Raw genomic sequence first — 24023 nt, forward strand, 5'->3', positions numbered from 1 at the left:
CTGTTATTAGGGTTACTACCCCAGTCAGCTTTAAACTGCCTAACTGAGCCTGGTTGCTTGGGCAACTGTCTCGCATGGCCACGGAACTGTATAAGGAGGATATTGAAAATCTATAATGATGTAGAACATGCTAGGGTTATCAGAGAGCAACAGCAGGCCACTCTAAAATAGAGCTGTTTTCTATCATTAACAATTGTTCTTGGTTTTGTGTTGCACATTATTTTCACACTTGTAAGGAATTATTTGAATAGTTTTATGTGAGCGATACCTTAGCTGACTAATGTCAGTATAGAATACGTTTACAATGTTCATACAGTACATGATGCAGAGATTTGTCAGGTTCTTCTGTCCAAGCCTCCCGTTGTAGTCCTATTAACCATTACCCATGGTCTCCCTCTCTCTCCCCTTTCAGACGGCACTCCGAAGATTCTGTCCTCCTTCAGTGAGAAGGTGGTCAACCCCAACGAGCCGGTCTTCTTGGTGTGTAACGTCAAAGGCACTCCCCCTCCCTCCTGTACCTGGAACCTGGACGACGACCCGGTCATCAAGGACAGTCACCACCACCCCGGCCACTACGAGACCCACGAGGGCCACGTGGTCAGCCAGCTGAACATCACCCACACCAAGGAGGTGGACGGAGGGGTGTACCGCTGCACATGCAGGAACTCGGCCGGGGCGGTCTACCACCAGGCTCGAATAAACGTAAGAGGTGCTTGTCAGATCAGCTCCTCCAAAACAACAAAAACATACACCTAACTCATTTTTGTTTGGTTTCCAAGTTAAATGCCTGTTTCTTTTAGGTTTTTGTTCTACTCTCCCTCCTTTGCTAAGTGCCTACATATTCCTAACCTTTTTTACTTGAGATCATTTTCTTTCTTTATTTCTTCTTTTGATTCCTCAGTTTCAGTTGCAGCTTTGGACTCCATTGTTTAGTTTCTCCTAATTTCCTCCATGTTGTTTTTTATCCCTGTGTGAATTGCTCTTGTCACATTGCCTCTCTTTGTATGACTGTGATACTCCAGTTCTATAGCTTTTTCTATTCTAACACTGCTATTTCTAGTCGCCAGTATGTTGTTGGCCTGTTTGCATGTCAGTCCCTCATACTGTCAAAGACAATGCCAGGTCACAACCAATCATGTTTTGTCAGTGTGTGTTTGTGTATGTGTGATCCATCCATAACATGTCTGTTCTATTGATTGTGTCTCATTTGTTGGTCAGGGACATTCTGCTTGCTATAATACCTCTCTTCCTGTCTTTAATAGTAATCTGATCCTCTACACAGATCGCTGTTGCAGAGATGATTCCCTTCAGCTCATTTACACTGCTGTTCCATGTGTAGATGTTTGAACACATTTGACCAGTGTATTATTCTTTTATTTGTAGGCCTTACTGACAGGCAGGTTTTCAGCCCAGTGTGGTGTATACTGGTAAACTTTGTACTGCATCTTTCTATGGTGGTGGTGGTTTTATCTTAAAACTGCAAAAGGGATTATAGTTTTCTCTCTTTTGTTTCCTTGGTTAGTTTCTTACTTCGTTTTTTTTTTGTCAAATGTATTCTTTATTTATTCAACCAGACAGTTAGTTTCAAGTGGCTCTTGGATTTGTAATGCAGATAACTCATACAGTGAATATTGTCCACTAAAACGTTCTGTCTTTCAGCTGTCAGCCAACCCTACCTTGTCCTTGTCTAATTTGGTCCTGATTTCACAGCCCTCTCTTCAGAGTCTACCATGAGGTCCTGTGGTAAAAACAAACACATTTGGGTGTGCTGTCAATACATACGGGTTGATGTTGCTGACTGTCATTTCACAATCCTCTCACCCATAAATGTGTTTATAGAGAGCTCTCTCTCCCTCTCTGTATTTTTAGGGGCTGCCAGCATCCGTCCAATGAAAAACATCACAGCCATCGCAGGGCGGGACGCGTACGTCCATTGTCGCGTCATTGGCTACCCATACTATTCCATCAAGTGGTATAAGAACTCCCACCTGCTCCCCTTTAACCACCGGCAGCGGGCCTTCGAGAACAACGGCACTCTGAAGCTGTCCAACGTGCAGGAGCTAGACCAGGGAGAGTACAACTGCAGGGTATTGGTCAAACCTCATCAAGAGACCAATCAGAGCGTCCATCTCAATGTCAAAGGTAGGAAGAGCCTGCCTCATGCACTGTGACAGTACACAGTAAACAAGGTATTTTTTGTAATATCCACACTAGCATACCACCATTTGGAAAGTGTAAAGGAAGTCACACTGCTTTCTTAGCAAATACCACTTCCTCTCAATTTGACCCATACCTGGCACGAACTTGGTACCTCTGTCTTGCTAGCACACGTGACCACCCTCCTGAAGCATCTTACCAGTCGGCACCATGTGAAAAGCTAGCTATTCACTGGCACAAGTGGGGACACTTCAGGCTGAGGAGTAGGTTACACACATCACCATGTGCTACATAAGCATTCTAAGAGGTATGAGAGTGTGGACAGTAGAACATGGCAACGCTGTAGGCAGAGATAGGAAGTGACCTCGCAGGTCATACTCCCATTGGCCAGGGCCATCACATCACATTGTTAACCATAAGCTACAGTAACACTGCCTGACATTCACCACTGCTATGACTGCACTTCTTTGGTATGTGAGACTAAATTAGAGTCATTAGTATGACTGCACATACAGTAGCGATTGAGCTTGATTACCAGAGACCCAGAATACGTAATGGGAATGTTAACGAGTGATTCCCGAGTGATTCCCCATGCCTCATATCCATGTCATGAATGATGCAGCCACTGCTTAAAACATTTCCAGGAGATGAGGCTGGGGCGGGGCGGGGGAAAGGGGGACCACATGATATAAAGCAACACTTCCCCGCTACAAGTATCTTAGTTAATTTGCTCTGCTCAAGCTTCAAATTCTGAAAGCGGCTGGGGAGATCCCAGGAGTCCATTATCCCTACTTTGTTGTGAATTAAATCAGTGCTCAAGTGCTGCTTATTTCAGTGTTATTTTAACTCATTGATTCTCAAATGCAGCTGACTTGCGGGATGGCTGGAGAGTCCCCTGAGAAGGTGCCACAGTGGACTTACTGAGCAGGATCTCTCATCTAGGTCGTTATCTAGTCTAGCATGGGGCCTGATTCTCCATTCATTTGTATAACATGTTGTTTTTTCTCTTCTTGAGGGTCGTTAGGTTTTCTAGACAGACTGATGTGGCATGAGTCACCAAAATACAGAATCACCCCTTCAAGTGTTTATGGAATAGTACACCTGTTCTTGGCACTGTTTGCTCCGAGTACAGAATGTTCGGCTAGACTGGAGGAATGACTAAGGTGGAATTACGTGATGATTCACTCTCAGTCCTTCTGAGTTCAGAGTCTATTCAACGATTTCCAATGACCAAAGGGATTGATAGAATATTGAAGTATGACACCCAGGACATTGTACCGGTATAGTGTATTGTCTCTCAGCCTAATGTGGTTATGGTCACCTCTCCCCCTCTTCCCTTCCAGTTCCACCGTACATCCAGCCCTTTGCATTCCAGCGGTTCTCCATTGGTCAACGCGTCTTCATCCCCTGCGTGGTAATGTCAGGTGACCAGCCCCTGGACATCACCTGGCAGAAGGACGGGCGGCCAATCCCTGCCAGTCTGGGGGTCACCATCGACAACATAGAGTTCACCAGCTCACTGCGGATCTCCAACCTGTCCCCAGACCACAACGGAAACTACACCTGCATTGCACGCAACGAGGCTGCAGCCGTTGAGCACCAGAGTCAGCTCATTGTCCGGGGTGAGAGAAGGCTAGCACCTTGTTCCTCTGTCTCTAGATGTATCTCTCTTAGGTTCCCTCCTCTCGCTCCCTGACTCGTACTGTCTTTCTTTCTCTCTCTGTTTCTGTTTCTTTCTCTGCTCCTCTCTCCGTTGCTTCTCATCTGTCTTTATACTGTGATTTCTCTCCACTGCACTCTTTTTCTCAATCTATCTCTTCTACTATCTTTCTGTCTCAGAAGTACTAGTAAGTCAGTCTGTGTGTGGTTCCCTCTGCTCTTCCAGTTCCTCCCCAGTTTGTGGTGCAGCCCACAGACCAGGATGGGATCTATGGCAAAACTGTGACCCTCAACTGCTCTGCTGAGGGTTATCCACGCCCCACCCTCGTATGGAAGCACTCCAAAGGTAAACAGACATGGAATTCAAGCATCAGAAGACTGTTGGTAGCATGAATTAAATGGTTATACAAACGTATTAATGGACATTGTTTGGGGATGTAACGGCAGCTCTTTTGGAGGGAGTAACGGTAGTAGTAGTTGAAGGCATATGGGTTCCATCTGTTTCATCCACAGCCCGTGTATGATGTGGTTCAACAACTACAGGTGTACACACACACTGTCACAGGTCGCAGGTGTACAGCCACTGTCGGTTGTAAGGTGGGGGAGCTACCAGTGAGGTGTGAGAGAGCAGGTGAACAAAGTGGCACAGCACTTGACCTGGATAGCTGAAGAGGGGACCCAGGTGTTTGCTGCTTCGTCCATAACCAGGGATGAAAGCTTCCCACAATGGAGAGACAACAACCAATCCAACCAATTGGGTGGCGTGGGGGGCCGTGTGAGGGGCATCAAAGGCGTGGGGACAGGGCCAGACAGACAGCAGCCAGGCTTTGATGGGATTTGTTTGTGACTTGGGCTCCCTGGGACCGAGAGGAGATTGGGTTTGATGTGAGAGAGACGCTCCTCAATGTCTTAGACCTCCTGTCTGATTAAAAATGTCTGGCAGAACCTTGGTCTGTCGCCACGGCGATGGCAGAGTGTAGACTCGGTCGGGGCCTTTATCTGAGATGTACCTCTAATTTGTAAGTGCGTGTGTTGCTGTATGTTGTGGTTCTGGATAATGCTTTTTATTCTCCCAGTCAGGTGCTAGCAGAGCAGAGCCACAGAGAGATAGAACAGTGAAGAAGGAAAGGTCAGCTGGTATTAGCATAACTGCTAGCTCCCTCTGGATATGCAAAATCCATCATACAAGAGCACGTCCTTCTCTCTCTCTCGCTCTCTCTCTCTCTCTCTCTCTCTCTCTCTCTCTCTCTCTCTCTCTCTCTCTCTCTCTCTCTCTCTCTCTCTCTCTCTCTCTCTCTCTTCTCGTCTACAAGGCAGCAGAGCGGGAATAGTACAGCCACTTGACCCCTCGCTAACCATAGGCACTTGACTGGATTTTTAATTAAGGACCAAAACCCACAGTTCACTAAATGTCCTTATCTTTACACGCTAACTTTATCGCATGCTAATATCTGGCCCAGTTCAGACATATGTTTAATACTCTATGAGCGAGCCTGGATGTGTTGCTGTAACATAGGTAGACCACTTACAGCTCTGAGTGGATTTCCATTCCCAGGCAGCTCGTTGACCTGAACATTTTCAGTATTACACATTTCCTACAGTACTGAAGTCATTTTGACCTTTTTGAATGAGACTGTCCAACATTACCTCCAACAGAAACATGGAATATTATAGAAAATAACTTGTTCCCTAATATGTGAAAAGTATAATGCTGTATGCTAGTATGCTGAAGAATACCTCACCACCAGGGAGATGTGCCCAACAAATGAAGAATATTTGACCTACTAAAAGCATGTACATAGTAATACTAATCTTTGTGTTTCACCAAGACAAAACCAATGCTTTGGAGATTAGGTTGTATTTACCCCAAAATATATGTACAATACAATGTTCAGTCTTTGATGTGTAGATTTGTAAATGTACGTGCTTACATGTTCAATGTTGTTCACATGAAGGATACCAAACATGGCTTACAGACAGAAAATCAAGGAAAAACAAAGGAAAAGAAAAGTACTTTTTTGTGTAAAGAAAACTGCTCTGCATTTTATTGGCTGATTCCTTGTTTCAAGGCCACGTTGCAGTCTTGTTGTTTTCTTCCTCAGCAATCTGCTCTGGTGTTGAACATGAGCACTATCTCTTTAACGATTACCTCATTTTAGTGGCTACATTCTCCACAGCAGCTGCTGAGGTTTAGGGGCAGCGTTAAGATACATGTTTACTGTCCTTAAATCCCTAAAGCTTTGTCACTAAAGCGTTACACACACTGTACAAGTCAAATAAGGATGCGCATCTGTCAACAGTCTTGACCCAAAACATGAGCATTAAAAACAAAAACAGTAGTAGCTTTGGATTTAAATTAGTAAGGGGAAATTGTAGCACACCACCCCCATGTGCTGTTAACCTTACATTGCTTATGCCAAATACAATGTTTCCGATTAAGGATTAGAGTATATTGTAGACTTACACGTCCTTTCCAAATATGTACACAATTTTGAAAGGTGCTAAATGCATTTAAAATGTGGATCTCAGGTTATATCATCCATGACTCGTGGCCCCGTCCCTCCTGTCTCTTCCCCAGGTAACGGGGTTCCCCAGTTCCAGCCCATCGCCCTGAACTCTGGCTCCCGTATCCAGCTGCTGGTCAACGGCTCTCTGCTCATCAAACACGTGCTGGAGGAGGACAGCGGCTACTACCTGTGTAAGGTCAGCAACGATGTGGGAGCTGACGTCAGCAAATCCATGTACCTCACCATCAAAAGTAAGACTCCAAAAACACTGTCATGTTTCTTTCTGACTTCCTTATTAGACTAACTCTGCTTGGTATTGTTGGGTGAAGCATCAAATGACAAGTGTGTATCGCATCTGTGAGTTTGGGTCAGAGCAAATGAGGGGAATATAAGGGTAAAATCTTGATCCCACAGTATAGTCACTGTTCCTTTGGCCTTGGGTGTGTGTGTGTGTGTGTGTGTGCGTGAGCAGCTAAGGACTTATGTCCCGTCCATTACACGCTGAACTCTTCATTCAAGCGGAGTCTGCCAATTGCAAAAGAGAGGGACAGAGCACTACACCACTACACCACTGGGCTCTCTTGTTCTCTGGCCTGCTTTCTCTATCTCACTCTTTCCCTCTCTCTCTCTCTCTCTCTCTCTCTCTCTCTCTCTCTCTCTCTCTCTCTCTCTCTCTCTCTCTCTCTCTCTCTCTCTCTCTCTCTCTCTCTCTCTCTCTCTCTCTCTCTCTCTCTCTCTCTCTCTCTCTCTCTCTCTCTCTCTCATAATGATTCTGTTCCCCTACTTGTCTTACATCACCTACATCACATTTAAAATTACATATAGCACCTTCATAAGGTCACCAGTATGCCGTCTCTCAATCTGTATTTCCCTGAAGTCACAGAAATGTGACCACCCTATATGTTATCTTCTGGTATCAGCCCTGTCCCTGGCTGCGTATTGATTTGTATTACAGTGTTCTCCTATAGCCTTGTAGACATCATGTTTAACCGACAAGGGGGAGAGGGCCTGCCTTGCCAGGTCTATTTTAATCAGTACCAGCAGCAGTCTAATGTAACTGTAGCATCACTAATCACTTTCTGGTTCCAAAACCAACCTGAGACAGAGCCAAGGCCTGGGCCATGGCCAGGCTAAGCATCATTAACGTCAGTGGGACTTGGAGAGGAACTGGGACACAGTTCAGTGACATAAGGTCACTCATTAGATGCTGTGTCATTTCAAAGGTTTAGTCATTGAACAATTGACCTTAGGGTTGCTCAGATGGCCTATAGGCTACTGTAGTAACTGTACATTGAATCATCCCACAGTTAAAACAGATACAGTCTGAGTAATGAATCATGACAAACTGAAACAAGGACAGGGCATGGTTTTGTATTGGAGTCAAGACAGTTTGTCTCTCTCTGCTGTGTTGACTGGTGTGACTGCAGCATGTGGAGTATGTTAATAAGGATTGCGCTAGCAGGACAACTTCCGGTGAAACTGGAGGGAGCGCAATTCAAATAAATAATCATTAATATTATGGATTTTAAACATTTAGGTACATATAAGTGTCTCATCGGCTGAAAGCTTAAATTCTTTTAAATCTAGCTGCACTGTCCGATTTACAGTAGCTATTACAGCGAAAACATGCCATGCGATTGTTTGAGGACGGCGCCCCACATCAAAATATTTTCCAACGGCACAGGTTTCATACATTCACATATAAGGATTAAATATTCACTTACTTTTTGAAAATCTTCCTCTGATTTGTCATCCAAAGGGTCCCAGCTATAATGTAGTGTCGTTTGTTAGATAAAATCTTTCTTTATATCCCAAAAAGTCTGTTTAGTTGGCGCCATCGATTTGAGTGATCCATTCATTCAACTTGCAGAGAAAGGAATCCGAAAATCTACCCCTAAACTTTGTTTCAACAAGTCAAAATATGTTTGTAATTACTCCTCAGATACCCTAAAATGTAATCAAACCATAATATTTCTTTCCGAAAGAAGTATGTTCAATAGGAAACCGATTTTAGTAGGTGCATTATGTCTTCATGGTGCGCGCAAACACGAGTTTCCAAGACTGTGTCCTTGTACTAATTTGTTTTTGAAGTTACAAGCCTGAAACCTTGAGCATAGACTGCTGACACCCCGTGGAAGCCATAGGAATGGCATCCAGGGAGCTCATTTTCAATATGACCTTTTTCTTGCATTTCTAAGAGGATGGTCTCTCTCTCTCAAAAAAAAAGATTGTGGGTTGGTTTTTCTTTGTTTTTTTCTCCTACCATATCTATTGGGTTATATTCTCCTACATTATGTTAACATCTCTACAAACTGCAAAGTGTTTTCTTTCCAATGGTACCAATTATATGCATATCCTGGCTTCAGGGCCTGAGCTACAGGCAGTTTACTTTGGGCACGTCATTCAGGCAGGAAGTGGAGAAAAAAGGGGCCTAGCCCTAAGAAGTTAATGACCCTGGTCACCAGTCTCCTGGCACTGCCAGTCTGGCTTCGCTGCGTGGGGGAAGTATTCTCATTTGATGGTGCTCAGATGTGAGTAGAGCTTATTTTCTGTTGCTGTTCTTATCAAGCTGTTGCAGGAGCCCCCCCGCTAAGCCGCTCTCTCTGTCAGAGCCAAAGGCAGCTCCCTCCTGGCATTGACTGCTGCACAAATATGCAAACAGACACACACAAACAAACACACACAAAGATGGTAACACACACGTGCGCTCCTACAGTACACACAAGCCCACATTTACACACACACGTGCGCACACACTTTCTCTATCATGCATCCATTCAGATTCACATAATGTAAATAAATACACACTCTCACACACATCAGTAACCATACATACACATCCCATCATCAACACACGCAGACGTGCACAGACTTTTAGGTTCCATTCCATACCTTTGCGTTTTATATACTTACACTGATTGGTGCAAACAAGCATGAGCCATCTATTTAAACAAACAGTCTCTGATCATGGTGTGGCTACGACACTGAGAAGACAGACAGACATTGGCTGTATGCTAGCCAGCATGGCTACGATGCCCTGGCCTACCCCACCCAGTGTACTGTACAGTATGAGCTTGTCATAGTTAATGAGGCTAACATGGAAGTGCTTATGTAGCACTCTGTGTTTCCATCAGTACATTAGCTCACTGGAGGCCGTGGTTGCCATGCAGTGGCTGGACCTGTGAGACAGCACACTTACACAGCCAATCAGCAACTGGCTGGGCCCGGGCACCATTCTTCTTTTTTTTTTTACATTACCACCCAGGTCATTGGTCAGCATGCCATAAACAGTAGCTATGCAGTTGGTTAATGCCTAATTATCACTGACAAACAGTTGGCTGTACACCGTAGCCAGGCCCAACAACAGCAACACGCTTCCAGTCACAAGAAAGCCTCTTCCTCTCCGCCTTCTTTTCCCAGGAGGTATTTGTCTCCTGACGTGTGAGAGAGTATTTGTGCAGGAGAACAGGGCATTAGAGTGGCTCCACTCAACTTGTCATCCCTGTACTGTATGGCCTGTAAGAAGAACACTGGGCCGGCCTGAGGAGTGTGTGTGTGTGTGTAGTGTAAATCTGTGTGTGTGGGTGTATTATAGGCTATATGCATTTCATTGTGTGTGTGTGTGTGTGTGTGTGTGTGTGTGTGTGTGTGTGTGTGTGTGTGTTTGGGGGGTATAGCCCAGTGAGGCATTGCATGGCGTGGTGGCCTACTTTCCCAGCATGCCCGGCGAGGAGAGGAGATGATAAAATGAGGGTTGAAGCGTATTATCCTCACACAGTGCCATCGCCCCAGCCTCAGCCCCAGATCAGCTTCCACCCTGACACTGAGACCAGCGTGCCCCAGGACACACGATATCATTGGGAATGTACAGGGGGAGGAGGGGAGAGCAAGCGATTTGCTTTTAATGTATCAGTCTCATAGCGTTTCATAGCCTACTGTAAGTGTGTGTATGTGTGAGCTGACTACATTGTACTGTACTATAGGTCTATGCAGGATGGAGGAGTTAGGCTGAGAGCTGCTCCTTATCACCAGATTCCATAAGCCTTCAAAAGCTTAATCAGGAAGACGGAGGGAGATTTAGGGCTGTTACAGTAAGGGGTGTTACAGTAATACTAATTGTAAAGGGGACCCACTGTGAGCGTGTCTCTGTGTAGTGAGGTGTATAGATTCCCTACTTTATAGATTCCTGCTCGTTCTCTCCTATAGCCTACTCTCATTTCCTGTTTAGTTTTATTCAAATCTCTCAAGACTATTTCAATTTAATGATGATCGACATCTTGGAAATGTGAACATTCTGATTATCCAGAAAGCTCAGAGTTGTAATGTCTTTGGGGCTTTTGTTAGTTGTATCCATCTTGCTACTGGGGGGTTGGAAGCTCAGTCATTACATGATGGTACAGCTGTACTCTTGTCACTCATCAAAATATCACATTTCATGCCTTATAAACCCTGAACTGTGCACTCGTAGACTCAAGATGCTTTCTGTAAAAGTGTACTTATTCGCTTGAGTGGATTGAAAAAGAACACCATTAGTGTCTCAGTATGCACTGCTGCCTGTCTGCCCTGACTATTCTGCTGCCTGTCTGCCCTGACTATTCTGCTGCCTGTCTGCCCTAACTTTTCTGCTGCCTGTCTCCCTGACTATTCTGCTGCCTGTCTGCCCTGACTATTCTGCTGCCTGTCTGCCCTGACTATTCTGCTGCCTGTCTGCCCTGACTATTCTGCTGCCTGTCTGCCCTGACTATTCTGCTGCCTGTCTGCCCTGACTATTCTGCTGCCTGTCTGCCCTGACTATTCTGCTGCCTGTCTCCCTGACTATTCTGCTGCCTGTCTGCCCTGACTATTCTGCTGCCTGTCTCCCTGACTATTCTGCTGCCTGTCTGCCCCAACTATTCTGCTGCCTTTCTGCCCTAACTATTCTGTTGCCTGTCTGCCCTAACTATTCTGCTGCCTGTCTGCCCTAACTATTCTGCTGCCTGTCTGCCCTAACTATTCTGCTGCCTGTCTGCCCTAACTATTCTCTGTGTGTGTGTGCATGTGTGCATGTGTACATGCGTGTGTGTGTGTCCCAGGCCGATGAAGCTCTTCAGTGAGTTTCTGCTTCATTTAAACCCGTCAATACTTCAATTAGAGACAGACTAAGTAAGGGCCCAGGGGAACAGTTATTTGCATGTGGTGTTCTACCTTATTTTCAGTCCCTCTCTTACAGAGAAAGGGTTCAGATCAGAAAGATAAAACAACTGATGATTTTACTACTACTGTGCAGCTAACACATTTTACTCAAAGTGTGTACACCCTAGCCAACTAGAAATCCTACAGTAAGATGTTTTTATTTTATTTTATATACCAATGTTTTGGGGATATCTTGTCACAAAAATTAAACTCTATAATGGTCTGTTCATCATGCACAATTTCAAGACTGGCATTTATTGCAATTCACACCTTTTAATAATGCTACTGGATGATTGTTTACTCAATCAGTTGTAGTCCAACTCCATCCAAGATGGCAACCTCCTCCTCAGTCTCCCTCTGCCCAGTGACACACAGCCAGACCTGACTGGGACCTGACAGACAGATAGGAATAGAAACCTCCTCCTCAGTCTCCCTCTGCCCAGTGACACACAGCCAGACCTGACTGGGACCTGACAGACAGATTGGAATAGAAACCTCCTCCTCAGTCTCCCTCTGCCCAGTGACACACAGCCAGACCTGACTGGGACCTGACAGACAGATTGGAATAGAAACCTCCTCCTCAGTCTCCCTCTGCCCAGTGACACACAGCCAGACCTGACTGGGACCTGACAGACAGATAGGAATAGAAACCTCCTCCTCAGTCTCCCTCTGCCCAGTGACACACAGCCAGACCTGACTGGGACCTGACAGGCAGATAGGAATAGAAACCTCCTCCTCAGTCTCCCTCTGCCCAGTGACACACAGCCAGACCTGACTGGGACCTGACAGGCAGATAGGAATAGAAACCTCCTCCTCGGTCTCCCTCTGCCCAGTGACACACAGCCAGACCTGACTGGGACCTGACAGACAGATAGGAATAGAAACCTCCTCCTCGGTCTCCCTCTGCCCAGTGACACACAGCCAGACCTGACTGGGACCTGACAGACAGATAGGAATAGAAACCTCCTCCTCAGTCTCCCTCTGCCCAGTGACACACAGCCAGACCTGACTGGGACCTGACAGACAGATAGGAATAGAAACCTCCTCCTCAGTCTCCCTCTGCCCAGTGACACACAGCCAGACCTGACTGGGACCTGACAGACAGATAGGAATAGAAACCTCCTCCTCAGTCTCCCTCTGCCCAGTGACACACAGCCAGACCTGACTGGGACCTGACAGACAGATAGGAATAGAAACCTCCTCCTCAGTCTCCCTCTGCCCAGTGACACACAGCCAGACCTGACTGGGACCTGACAGACAGATAGGAATAGAAACCTCCTCCTCAGTCTCCCTCTGCCCAGTGACACACAGCCAGACCTGACTGGGACCTGACAGACAGATAGGAATAGAAACCTCCTCCTCAGTCTCCCTCTGCCCAGTGACACACAGCCAGACCTGACTGGGACTTGACAGACAGATAGGAATAGAAACCTCCTCCTCAGTCTCCCTCTGCCCAGTGACACACAGCCAGACCTGACTGGGACCTGACAGACAGATAGGAATAGAAACCTCCTCCTCAGTCTCCCTCTGCCCAGTGACACAGCCAGACCTGACTGGGACCTGACAGACAGAGAGGAATAGAAACCTCCTCCTCAGTCTCCCTCTGCCCAGTGACACACAGCCAGACCTGACTGGGACCTGACAGGCAGATAGGAATAGAAACCTCCTCCTCAGTCTCCCTCTGCCCAGTGACACACAGCCAGACCTGACTGGGACCTGACAGGCAGATAGGAATAGAAACCTCCTCCTCAGTCTCCCTCTGCCCAGTGACACACAGCCAGACCTGACTGAGACCTGACAGACAGATAGGAATAGAAACCTCCTCCTCAGTCTCCCTCTGCCCAGTGACACACAGCCAGACCTGACTGGGACCTGACAGGCAGATAGGAATAGAAACCTCCTCCTCAGTCTCCCTCTGCCCAGTGACACACAGCCAGACCTGACTGGGACCTGACAGGCAGATTGGAATAGAAACCTCCTCCTCAGTCTCCCTCTGCCCAGTGACACACAGCCAGACCTGACTGGGACCTGACAGGCAGATAGGAATAGAAACCTCCTCCTCAGTCTCCCTCTGCCCAGTGACACACAGCCAGACCTGACTGGGACCTGACAGACAGATAGGAATAGAAACCTCCTCCTCAGTCTCCCTCTGCCCAGTGACACACAGCCAGACCTGACTGGGACCTGACAGACAGATAGGAATAGAAACCTCCTCCTCAGTCTCCCTCTGCCCAGTGACACACAGCCAGACCTGACTGGGACCTGACAGACAGATAGGAATAGAAACCTCCTCCCCCTCTCTCTCTCTCTCTCTCTCTCTCTCCCTCCCTCTTTCTCTCCCTCCTGCGCATTATTACCAGGCTCTGTAACATCGCTGGATATTAAAAAATATACATCAACCAAGCAATTATGGGCTATCAAAAAGAATACTGGTAGCCTGGGGGGCTACTGAGGGCTGTGTTGTGAGTGTAGGCAGGAGAGAGGAGTCTGGCTGGGAGCAGCCTTTTGTTGTCCCCGCAACCTTCTTTAACAAGTCTCAGGTTGTTGTGAGGATGGTTTAAGATGGAGAACACCTTGAGCTGCCTGTTTGTTCTATGTCATCTTTGACACATGAGGCCTTTACTGTAGCAGTATTGGGAGTGTCACAGCAAACTGAGTATGACACTGTGGAAGCACACAGCACAGAGCAGCCAGTCTCTGTAGCTTTAACAAGCAGCCAGAGCAGACAGACATTTCCCTGAAATTTGATCAGGTGGAACTGTGTTGATCACACAGTGGAGGAGCTGGGTTCTGTGCCAGAGCCACGTGTGTGATGACAATAGCAGATCGTATGCCTGTGTTGTTTGAAAGGTACGTCAGAATTAGGATTCTTCTTCTATTCTGCGCCACCCCCCTCCTTCAGCTCCCCCTCTTCCCTCCTCTCCTCAAAGGCGGAGCGCTCATCAAGGCATGCCCTCCGTCTCGCGGGGGCAGGAGTTGGAAAACATCAGGCAGGTCTCCTGCTGACGCCGCCTGCCACGGCGCTGCCTGCTGCCTCAGATGTACGGAGAAACTACCCCTGTTAAGGAGCAATAACATTTAGAGAAGGCTGAGGAGGATATTTTAATGTGCCTCACTTAAAATTCATAGTTGTCATGCAAAATAAATCAGCGTTCTTTGGCGTAGCTTGAGAGTGAATAAGAGATGAGGCTTAAATGTTGGCAGACCTTAGTCTGACACATTCAATCATGTCAGAGACGGGCTGTCAGCTAGCGGAGCCACACCCCCTCCTACACACACACACACACACACACACACACACACACACACACACACACACACACACACACACACACACACACACACACACACACACACACACACACACACACACACACACACACCCCTCCTCTGCACCGTGAACCTCAAACGGGGTGGTGCAGAGAGAACGAGGGAGATGGAGAGAGTGTGTCACCTGGGATCATGTGTGGTTTGTTATTGCTGCATGTGTTTCTCTGTTTTTCAGACATTGTGTGGGTGTGTATGTGTGTTCTATGTGAGTGTTGCCTTCTTGTGTGGATGTGTGTGTGTTCTGTGTTGGTGTGTGACTGTGTGTGTAGAAGACAGCGGAGAGGTCGAGGTTCTGAGTGTGTGTGTGGAGGGGTAGTGAGACAGCAGTGGGGCCAGAGGAGTAGTCTTGTCTGCTGTGTATGAATAATCAAAGTGGGCTCTCATCATTAAATCATAGCCGTCCTGGTGGGATAGGAGAGAGAGGAGAGAGATCACAGTTACACTGCTGCAGGGGAACATCCTCTCAGACAGTGTTTCTGAGACTTGTCATGAGTCCTCTGTGCTCGTACTACCCACTTAGTTCCTGGAGAAACAGCTTCTTTAACAGACACAGACAGACACACACAGACAGACAGACACACAGAGGAGAATGGCTAGAGCACCAGCCCCCAGACGTATCCCATTGTCTTAGCCAGTAGGATGTACTGTATATATGATCTTGTTAAACACGTACAGTAGACATACCGTATGTACCTACACATTCATATACAGTACATTCTTTTGTCTGCCTTGAAGTCCATTCCTCTCGGAAACATAAGCAACAGTGCACTGCACATACAGTATGTGCAGCATTTGTATCAGATATCAGTACAGCAGGTTGTATCATCAAGGCTTTCAATGTAACTGTGATATACACAAACCTATGTGAGACAGTACAGGACTGTACGAAGAAAAAAAATGTATGAAATTTATGGAATGTATGCATTCACTACTGTAAGTCGCTCTGGATAAGAGTGTCTGCTAAATGACTGAAATGAAATGTATCTGTACAGTAGTAGAGGACACCAGCAAGCTGTTTATAGCTAAACTGGGGTATTTCCCCAAATACAATACAATACAACACACACACACACACACACACACACACACACACACACACACACACACACACACACACACACACACACACACACACACAGCACCGCTGCTAATGAGCGTGATGTGTCATAGTGCCGCAACGCCAGACGAGCTCTACACACACCGCGGGTGTTCAGACTAGTCACAGCTTTCCTCTGCTCTGTAGCACCCTGTCTCTAGCTCTGTCTCTGTCTCTGTCTGAGACGCTCTGCCTCAGGAACAACACGTGAACAGTTGCTGTCTGTTTGATTGCTTACCTGAAGGCCTGTTTTTGAACCAAGGCCTGTTTTTGGTCAATGCATTGTGGGAACCAGGGAGATCTAGATAGGAGTTCATGACTCTCCATAGTTGACTATTCTCAGCCGTGACGTTGGGAATGAGTCCTCCTTTAGGCTTTAGGGTGGCAGAGGCCAGTTAAAGGAGAATGTATGAGTCTCTGTTAAGTTACGTAGAAGTTCCAACCTCTGCTTCACTCTCTCCCTTTCTCTCCTTCTCTCCTCTCACCCTCTCTCTCAGTTCCGGCCATGATCACGTCGTACCCCAACACCACCATGGCCACGGTGGGCCAGCAGAAAGAGATGAGCTGCACGGCCCATGGGGAGAAGCCCATCATGGTGCGCTGGGAAAAGGAGGAACGCATCATCAACCCAGAGACCAGCCGCTACACCGTCGTGGTCAAAGAGGTGGCTGACGAGGTCATCTCCACTCTGAAGGTGCGCCTGAGGCCTCCACCTCAAAAGGGGGTGATGTGTATTATTGTGTTTATACAGAGCTGGTATTAGTGTAATACGTTCTCAATATAGCATGAATGATCATAGTAGCGTTTGTGCTTGCAGTGATTGGCATTGGACATTTTGTGTAGCATATAAAATAACCAGAGGTTATGATCAGTTGAGTACCAAACTGTTTTGGTGTATTATGGAGATGTTTCCTGGTTGAAAACTATGTTGACCTCTCCTCAGATTTTGCCCACTGTTCGGGTAGATTCTGGATTCTTCTCCTGCCATGCCATCAACTCCTATGGTGAAGACAGAGGGATCATTCAGTTAACAGTGCAAGGTGAACTCCTGTCTTCAGCTCCAGCTTTTTAAGCTGTTTCTCCATAGTGGTATCTTTTTGTTGCTACTGTAAGTTTTTCCTGACCACATCAGCTAGTATCTCTGGGCCTTAGTTAACTTGAGCCTGCAGTTTGTTTTCTCCTGGTCAGGTCAACTAAGTGAACAGATAAACCTCTCTATCTAATCTGTGTGTGTGTGGTGTTAAACCCTTTTAGAACCTCCGGACCCTCCCGAGGTGGAGATCCGAGAGGTCAGAGACCGGACAATTGCCCTCCGCTGGACCATGGGCTTTGACGGAAACAGCCCCATCACAGGATATGACATTGAGTGCAAGAACAAGTCAGGTAGGGCTGGCACAGAGGCCTATGGAATAATGTGAGAAATCCATATGAAATTCCATATGACATAGTTATAACTAAATATTTTTTTTGCATTAGCTAACTTGTTTGTTGTTGGTTGTCATGTCATACAGAGATGCTAATAGGTTCATTGCGTTTGGCCCCCCCCAGCCTCGTGGAATTCAGCCCAGATAACCAAAGATGTGTCCCCCCAGCTGAACCAGGCCACCATTATAGAGCTGCACCCCTCCTCCACCTACAACATCCGCATATTCGCCAAGAACGACATCGGCAAGAGCGACACCAGCAACGAGCTCACCATCACCACTGACGAAGCAGGTCGGCCCACACAGATCTGTCCTTCACTGGGTCAAAACATCATGTAGTTATGTTCCAAACCAGTTTGACACATATTCTGTTGGTCTTCAGATTTTAGCCATGGATATGTGTTTTTTTTCAATTATGATATTTTCTTGAATATAGTAAAGGTCCATCGCTCGTTCATAACTAGAGCAAAGGGATTCTTAGCGCTGTAGCACCATCTAGTGAGATATTTACTCAAAATAATGAATGTCTGAATTGACTCAGTCAATGATGGTGGGTTATAAAAATGATTCAAAATGGACTTTTACCATTGCATTTTTGTTTCACAGTTCTAGTCTACTTAAGGGGTGGCTCTCCCATAGGCGCCAATGCGATAGCAGGTCTGGTCTACTTAGTTCACGCGCCACGCACCAACCAGAAAAAAGGAGCCTATGAAATGTCTTGCTTTCTCTATCATCTCTGCAACAGTCAACTGACTCTCTCATAAGAGTATTTTATGTTAATATTACACCTGTTCTACAGCCCCCGATGGCCCTCCACAGGAAGTACAACTAGAGGCCACTTCTCCACAAAGCATCAAAGTCACCTGGAAGGTACTGTGTCCTCATGGTGTTAAACAGAGCTATTTTCCTGTTTCTATCGATGTCTATGTACAATCTGATCGTATGATATGACAATAGTAATGCAGAGCATTTGACCAAACGTGTTACCCTAATTATAAGCAAAAGGATGGCAGCATTTGAACATATTTTACAGCATTTGAACATATTGTCGTTGTCCCCCATTCTCTTCCTCCTCCTCAGGCCCCCCACAAGCACCTTCAGAATGGGGTGATCCGGGGCTACCAGGTGGGTTACAGAGAGTACAGCTCTGGAGGCAGCTTCCAGTTTAACATCATCAGCATGGACACCACAGGGGACAGCAGCGAGAGCATCACCCTGGACAACCTGAGGAAGTTCACTGAGTATGGGGTGGTGGTGCAGGCAGCTAACCGTGCTGGCACCGGCCCCTCCTCTCAGGAGGTCATCACCAAAACACTGGAGGATGGTTAGTACGGATCAGGGGGTTAAGGAGTGGGGTTGGGTTGGGTAGGGATTAGTGTTTGTGTTTAGTTTACTTCTTAATAGCATTAGAACGTTGCAGTGTGAAAATGTAATTGCCGTAGGTAGACTATCATCTTCTGGATGATTGCTGAATTACCTCAAACCAAAAGATTTGAAATCACTAATACAGTAAGAAGCCAGTAGCAGGAGATATTGCAGCCTAGTCTGAACAAAAATATAAACGCAACGTGCAACAATGTCAAAGATTTTACTGAGTTAAAGTTCATATAGGCCCTAATCTATGGATTTCACATGACTGGGAATACAGATATACATATTTTGGTCACAGATAGCTTTAAAAAAAAGTAGGGGCATGATCAGAAAACCAGTCAGTATCTGGGTGACAACCATTTGCCTCGTGCAGCGCGACACATCTCATAGAGTTGATCAGGTTGTTGTGGCCTGTGGAATGTTGTCACACTCCTCTTCAATGGCTGTGCGAAGTTGCTGAATATTGGCGGGAACTGGAATACGCTGTCGTACACGTCGACCCAGAGCATCCCAAACATGCTCATTGGGTGACATGTCTGGTGAGTATGCAGGCCATGGAAGAACTGGGACATTTTCAGCTTCCAGGAATTGTGTACAGATTCTTGTGACATGGGGCCGTGCATTATCATGCTGAAACATGAGGTGATGGCGGCGGATGAATGGCACGACAATGGCCTCAGGATCTTGTCACTGTATATCTGTGCAATGAAATTGCCATCAATAAAATGCAATTGTGTTCGTTGTCCGTAGCTTATGCCTGCCCATACCGTAACCCCACCTCCACCATGGGTCACTCTGTTCACAACGTTGACATCAGCAAACCGCTCACTCACACAACGCTATACATGCTGTCTGCCATCTACCCCGTACAGTTGAAACTGGGGTTAATCCGTGAAGCGCACACTTCTCCAGCGTGCCAGTGACCATCGAAGGTGAGCATGTGCCCACTGAAGTCGGTTACGACGCCGAACTGCAGTCAGGTCAAGACCCTGGTGAATGCGACAAGCACGCAGATGAGCTTCCCTGAGACGGTTTCTGACAGTTTGCATAGAATTTATTTGGTTGTACAAACCCACAGTTTCAACAACTGTTCCCGGTAGCTGGTCTCAGACGATCCTGCAGGTAAAGAAGCCTGATGTGGTTACATGTGGTCTGCGGTTGTAAGGCCGGTTGGACGTACTGCCAAATTCTCTAAAACGACGTTGGAGGTGGGTTATGGTAGATAAATGAACATTCAATTCTCTGGCAACAGCTCTGGTGGACATTCCTGCAGCCAATTGCACGCTCCCTCAAAACTTGAGACATATGTGGCATTGTGTTGTGTGACAACACTGCACATTTTACAGTGGATTTTATTGTTCCCAGCAAAAGGTGCACCTGTATAATGCTCATGCTGTTTATCAGCTTCTTAATATGCCACACCTGTCAGGTGGATGGATTATCATGACAAAGGAGAAATACTCACTAACAGGGATATAAACACATTTTTGCACAACATTTAAGAGAAGTAAGCTTTTTGTCCATTTTTATTTCAACTCATGAAACATGGGACCAACACCTTACATGTTGCATATATATATTTGTTCAGGGTACCGTTGTCTATACATGTCCTAACTTCGGTTCCCCTTCTGTCCCTTGACAGTCCCCTCGCGTCCCCCTGAGAATGTCCTGGCCATGGCCAAGTCTCCAGAAGTCATCTCTCTGTCCTGGTTGACCCTGCCCAAAGAGGCCCTCAATGGAAACCTGCAGGGCTACCGAGTCATCTACTGGGCCAACCTGGCAGATGGAGGTAGGGTTTATTAACACACGCTCAGACCCACCAACAGACACACCTGCAGGGCTACCGAGTCATCTACTGGGCAAACCTGGCAGATGGAGGTAGGGTTTATTAACACACGCTCAGACCCACCAACATACACACCTGCAGGGCTACCGAGTCATCTACTGGGCCAACCTGGCAGATAGAGGTAGGGTTTATTAACACACGCTCAGACCCACCAACAGACACACCTGCAGGGCTACCGAGTCATCTACTGGGCCAACCTGGCAGATGGAGGTAGGGCTTATTAACACACGCTCAGACCCACCAACAGACACACCTGCAGGGCTACAGAGTCATCTACTAGGCCAACCTGGCAGATGGAGGTAGGGTTTATTAACACACGCTCAGAACACTTAGCGGACCACTGGTGGTATGAGCACTATGATCATAATGGTTTTAGCCCATTCTTTCATTTTCTATATTAACTGCTATGTAGCGTGTCATTCATCTTGTACTTGACAGATTTGTGCCACTAGGTGAGGCTGTGGTTTAGTTTTTAGTTTTCTCAAAAGGCAACACTAGATCATGGGTGTGCCTTGTTGAATGTTTGCAATATCTCAGCAACGTTGCCATTTTCTCCTCAATTTCATTCTGCCAGTGTTGGTTCAAATTAGTTACAAATGACACTTCTAGCTTTACTTACAAATCAACTATCCAATGAGTATTATATCTCAATAGACATATATCCATTAAAAACGGGCTCCTGTTCTGTATATAATGTAGTTTGTTAGTTGTTTAGTAGCTTGATTCTAGATGAGGTGGGTTATTTGGATGGAGGTACCATGGGGCCAGAGTGGGCAGCACCCAGAGCTAACACCCTGCTCCCAGGCCCTGTGGATGGGATCCAGCCTGCAGCCTCTCGGGGCTCCATCAATAATTCACAAGATGCAGTAACTCACTGAGGGTCACTGCTTCAGTTCTGTCTACAAAGACACTCAGTCAAGGACACAGGAGATGCAGCAGACAGAGCACTACTGCCAGTAGTCAGTCATTACTATATCACAGATACTACCTCGGTCAAAAATCACAGTAGCTTACTGTGTATGGCAGTGGTGTAAAGTACTTTATTAAAAATACTTTAAAGTACTACTTAAGTCGTTTTTTGGGGTATCTATACTTTTACTTAAGTACTATTTTACTGGGTTACTTTCACTTTTACTTGAGTCATTTTATATTAAGGTGTCTTTACTTTTACTCAAGTATGACAATTGAGTACTTATTCCACCTCTGGTTCTAGGTTTATTGTATTATTGTGGTCACTGTAGTTCTTTTCTCATAATGCCGTCACACTGGATCATAGACTTAATTTGACATGGCGTGAGAGTGAGTGATAAAAGGTTGTTTGTAACCGTTGTGTGACATTGACAGAGTTGGGAGAGATCAGGAACGTGACCACCTCCTACCCATCTCTGGAACTGGATGGCCTGGAGAAATACACCAACTACAGCATCCAGGTGCTGGCCTTCACCCGGGCCGGGGACGGGGTGCGCAGCGAGCAGATCTTCACCCGGACCAAGGAAGACGGTGAGATACAAATCCTGGCTTGAGATACACTTGAGATAGATGTGGATCATTGCTTTCACATTGACATCAAAGCATGATTCCTACATAAGTTCAAACTATGCACGTAATAAAGCACTGTCTGCAATGAGGCCATATAAGCCCATCTTCACTGTTTCTATTCATATATACAATATATATGTATGTTCAACATAATATGCCCCTCCTTCCTCCCTCTAGTCCCTGGGCCTCCAGCGGGGGTTAAGAGTGCAGCTGCCACCAGCTCCGTGGTGTTTGTGTCCTGGCTCCCTCCTCTCAAACTCAACGGCATCATCAGGAAGTACATTGTCTTCTGTTCCAACCTGCACCCCACGGTACGGAGCTCTATTATTATTAACACAGCTCTCACAGCAGCCTTGAATGCTCATTACAACACTGCCTCCAGTCCTCCTATTCTGGGCTGTATTAGAAAGTCCTGTAGGGAGAGAGAAAGCTCATGAAGATTACTCCCCTGTTCAAGTTGTATGATAAATGCATAGACGTGTAACCCCCTTTCCTTTCTCCTTCCCTCTCTCCAGGTGATGAGTGAGTTTGAGGCTTCTCCTGATGTGTATTTCTACAGAGTGCCAAACCTGGCCCGCAACAGGAAGTACAGCATCTGGGTGGTTGCCGTGACAGCCGCTGGGCGAGGCAACAGCAGTGAGACCATCACAGTGGAACCTCGGGCCAAAGGTACGGGCTGCCTGTGTAACAGCGTAACTATTGAACGTTGGGAATCAAAACTGATGTTTCTGAAATATTAGTGATTGCAGTATGATGTTGATTGATATGACATCTAGGATATTGCTTGCATTCTGTTATTATTCATCATTGTTATCCATTGGAATAGAATGGTAAAGTCACAGGGATGCATGTGTGTAACCCCCCTAGCTCCTGCCAGGATCCTGACGTTCAACGGAACAGTGACTACACCCTGGATGAAGGACATCATTCTGCCCTGCAAGGCGGTCGGAGATCCACCCCCCACCATCAAGTGGCTGAAGGGAAAGTAAGTCACGCCATAGAGCTGTATAGAGATCACAACGTTGTATCTGTGCCATTATGGCATTTGGGACAGCATTGGCAGCGCCATTGAGGCTATCTACATTTTCTTCTTCTTTTCATGTATGTACCATTATTTGCAGTGCTGGAGTCTTGAACCAAATATTGTCATTCATTTATTGTGGCCACTAAATGGCGGTCATATAGCTTTAGGTCATATAGCTTTAAGCCATTTACAAACTAGGGCAGTCATATAGCTTTAGGCCATTTACAAACTAGGGCGGTCATATAGCTTTAAGCCATTTACAAACTAGGGCGGTCATATAGCTTTAAGCCATTTACAAACTATGCAAACCAATTTGAAGAAGAAGATCATTGGCTGATCGCTCCCAACCCATAGGAATCTCCACCCAGTTGACTACTTTAAAATGATGGAAGCCTTCAATGGCAAATGTCCATGCAAAACCAGGTAATTTCCAAGTAATGATCTCTATACATCTCTATGGTCAAGGACTATCTGTCACATGATTCAGCACAATGCAGGTATGTCAAAATCGTAATCACGTTTTTACATACTGTACTGAACATCATCTGGTCAACTCTACCTCTCAACAGCAATGGTACCCCTGCCCCTGTTCTGATTGACGGACGCCGCAGTGTCCATAGCAACGGTAGCTTCATCATCCGAACGGTGAAAGCAGATGACTCTGGGAACTACAGCTGTGTGGCCAGCAACAACTGGGGCTCTGATGAGATCACGCTCAACCTGCAGGTTCAAGGTAAGACAGAGAAAGATGCCCAAGGATAATTGTCCAATACTAATTTGTATTGGACAGTATTGAAAGGCCTGTCTACGTAGCTCTTCTGAGGACACTTTGTGGCTAGTTTGATGTAGCACAGATGCTTTGTTGTCATGGATTTTGTTATAAACATCATTCCTTTTG

General features: G+C 46.3%; 1 protein-coding gene across 1 annotated transcript in view; it reads left to right on the forward strand.

Annotated features, from left to right (window-relative positions):
• Nucleotides 1-24023, forward strand: part of LOC115206408 (Down syndrome cell adhesion molecule) — a 148364-nt gene that overhangs the window by 94112 nt on the left and 30229 nt on the right. Inside the window, exons 7-23 of the mRNA XM_029773343.1 lie at nt 413-709; nt 1870-2142; nt 3501-3779; nt 4043-4162; nt 6395-6574; nt 16419-16615; nt 16865-16961; nt 17176-17304; nt 17470-17637; nt 18145-18215; nt 18426-18669; nt 20359-20505; nt 21907-22062; nt 22279-22412; nt 22617-22770; nt 22969-23086; nt 23695-23858. Coding sequence (XP_029629203.1) covers nt 413-709; nt 1870-2142; nt 3501-3779; nt 4043-4162; nt 6395-6574; nt 16419-16615; nt 16865-16961; nt 17176-17304; nt 17470-17637; nt 18145-18215; nt 18426-18669; nt 20359-20505; nt 21907-22062; nt 22279-22412; nt 22617-22770; nt 22969-23086; nt 23695-23858 — 2928 coding nt within the window. The remainder of the gene's footprint in view (nt 1-412; nt 710-1869; nt 2143-3500; nt 3780-4042; nt 4163-6394; nt 6575-16418; nt 16616-16864; nt 16962-17175; nt 17305-17469; nt 17638-18144; nt 18216-18425; nt 18670-20358; nt 20506-21906; nt 22063-22278; nt 22413-22616; nt 22771-22968; nt 23087-23694; nt 23859-24023) is intronic.

The sequence above is a fragment of the Salmo trutta genome, chromosome 13 (genome assembly GCF_901001165.1).
Source record: "Salmo trutta chromosome 13, fSalTru1.1, whole genome shotgun sequence".
Classification (NCBI taxonomy): domain Eukaryota; kingdom Metazoa; phylum Chordata; class Actinopteri; order Salmoniformes; family Salmonidae; genus Salmo; species Salmo trutta.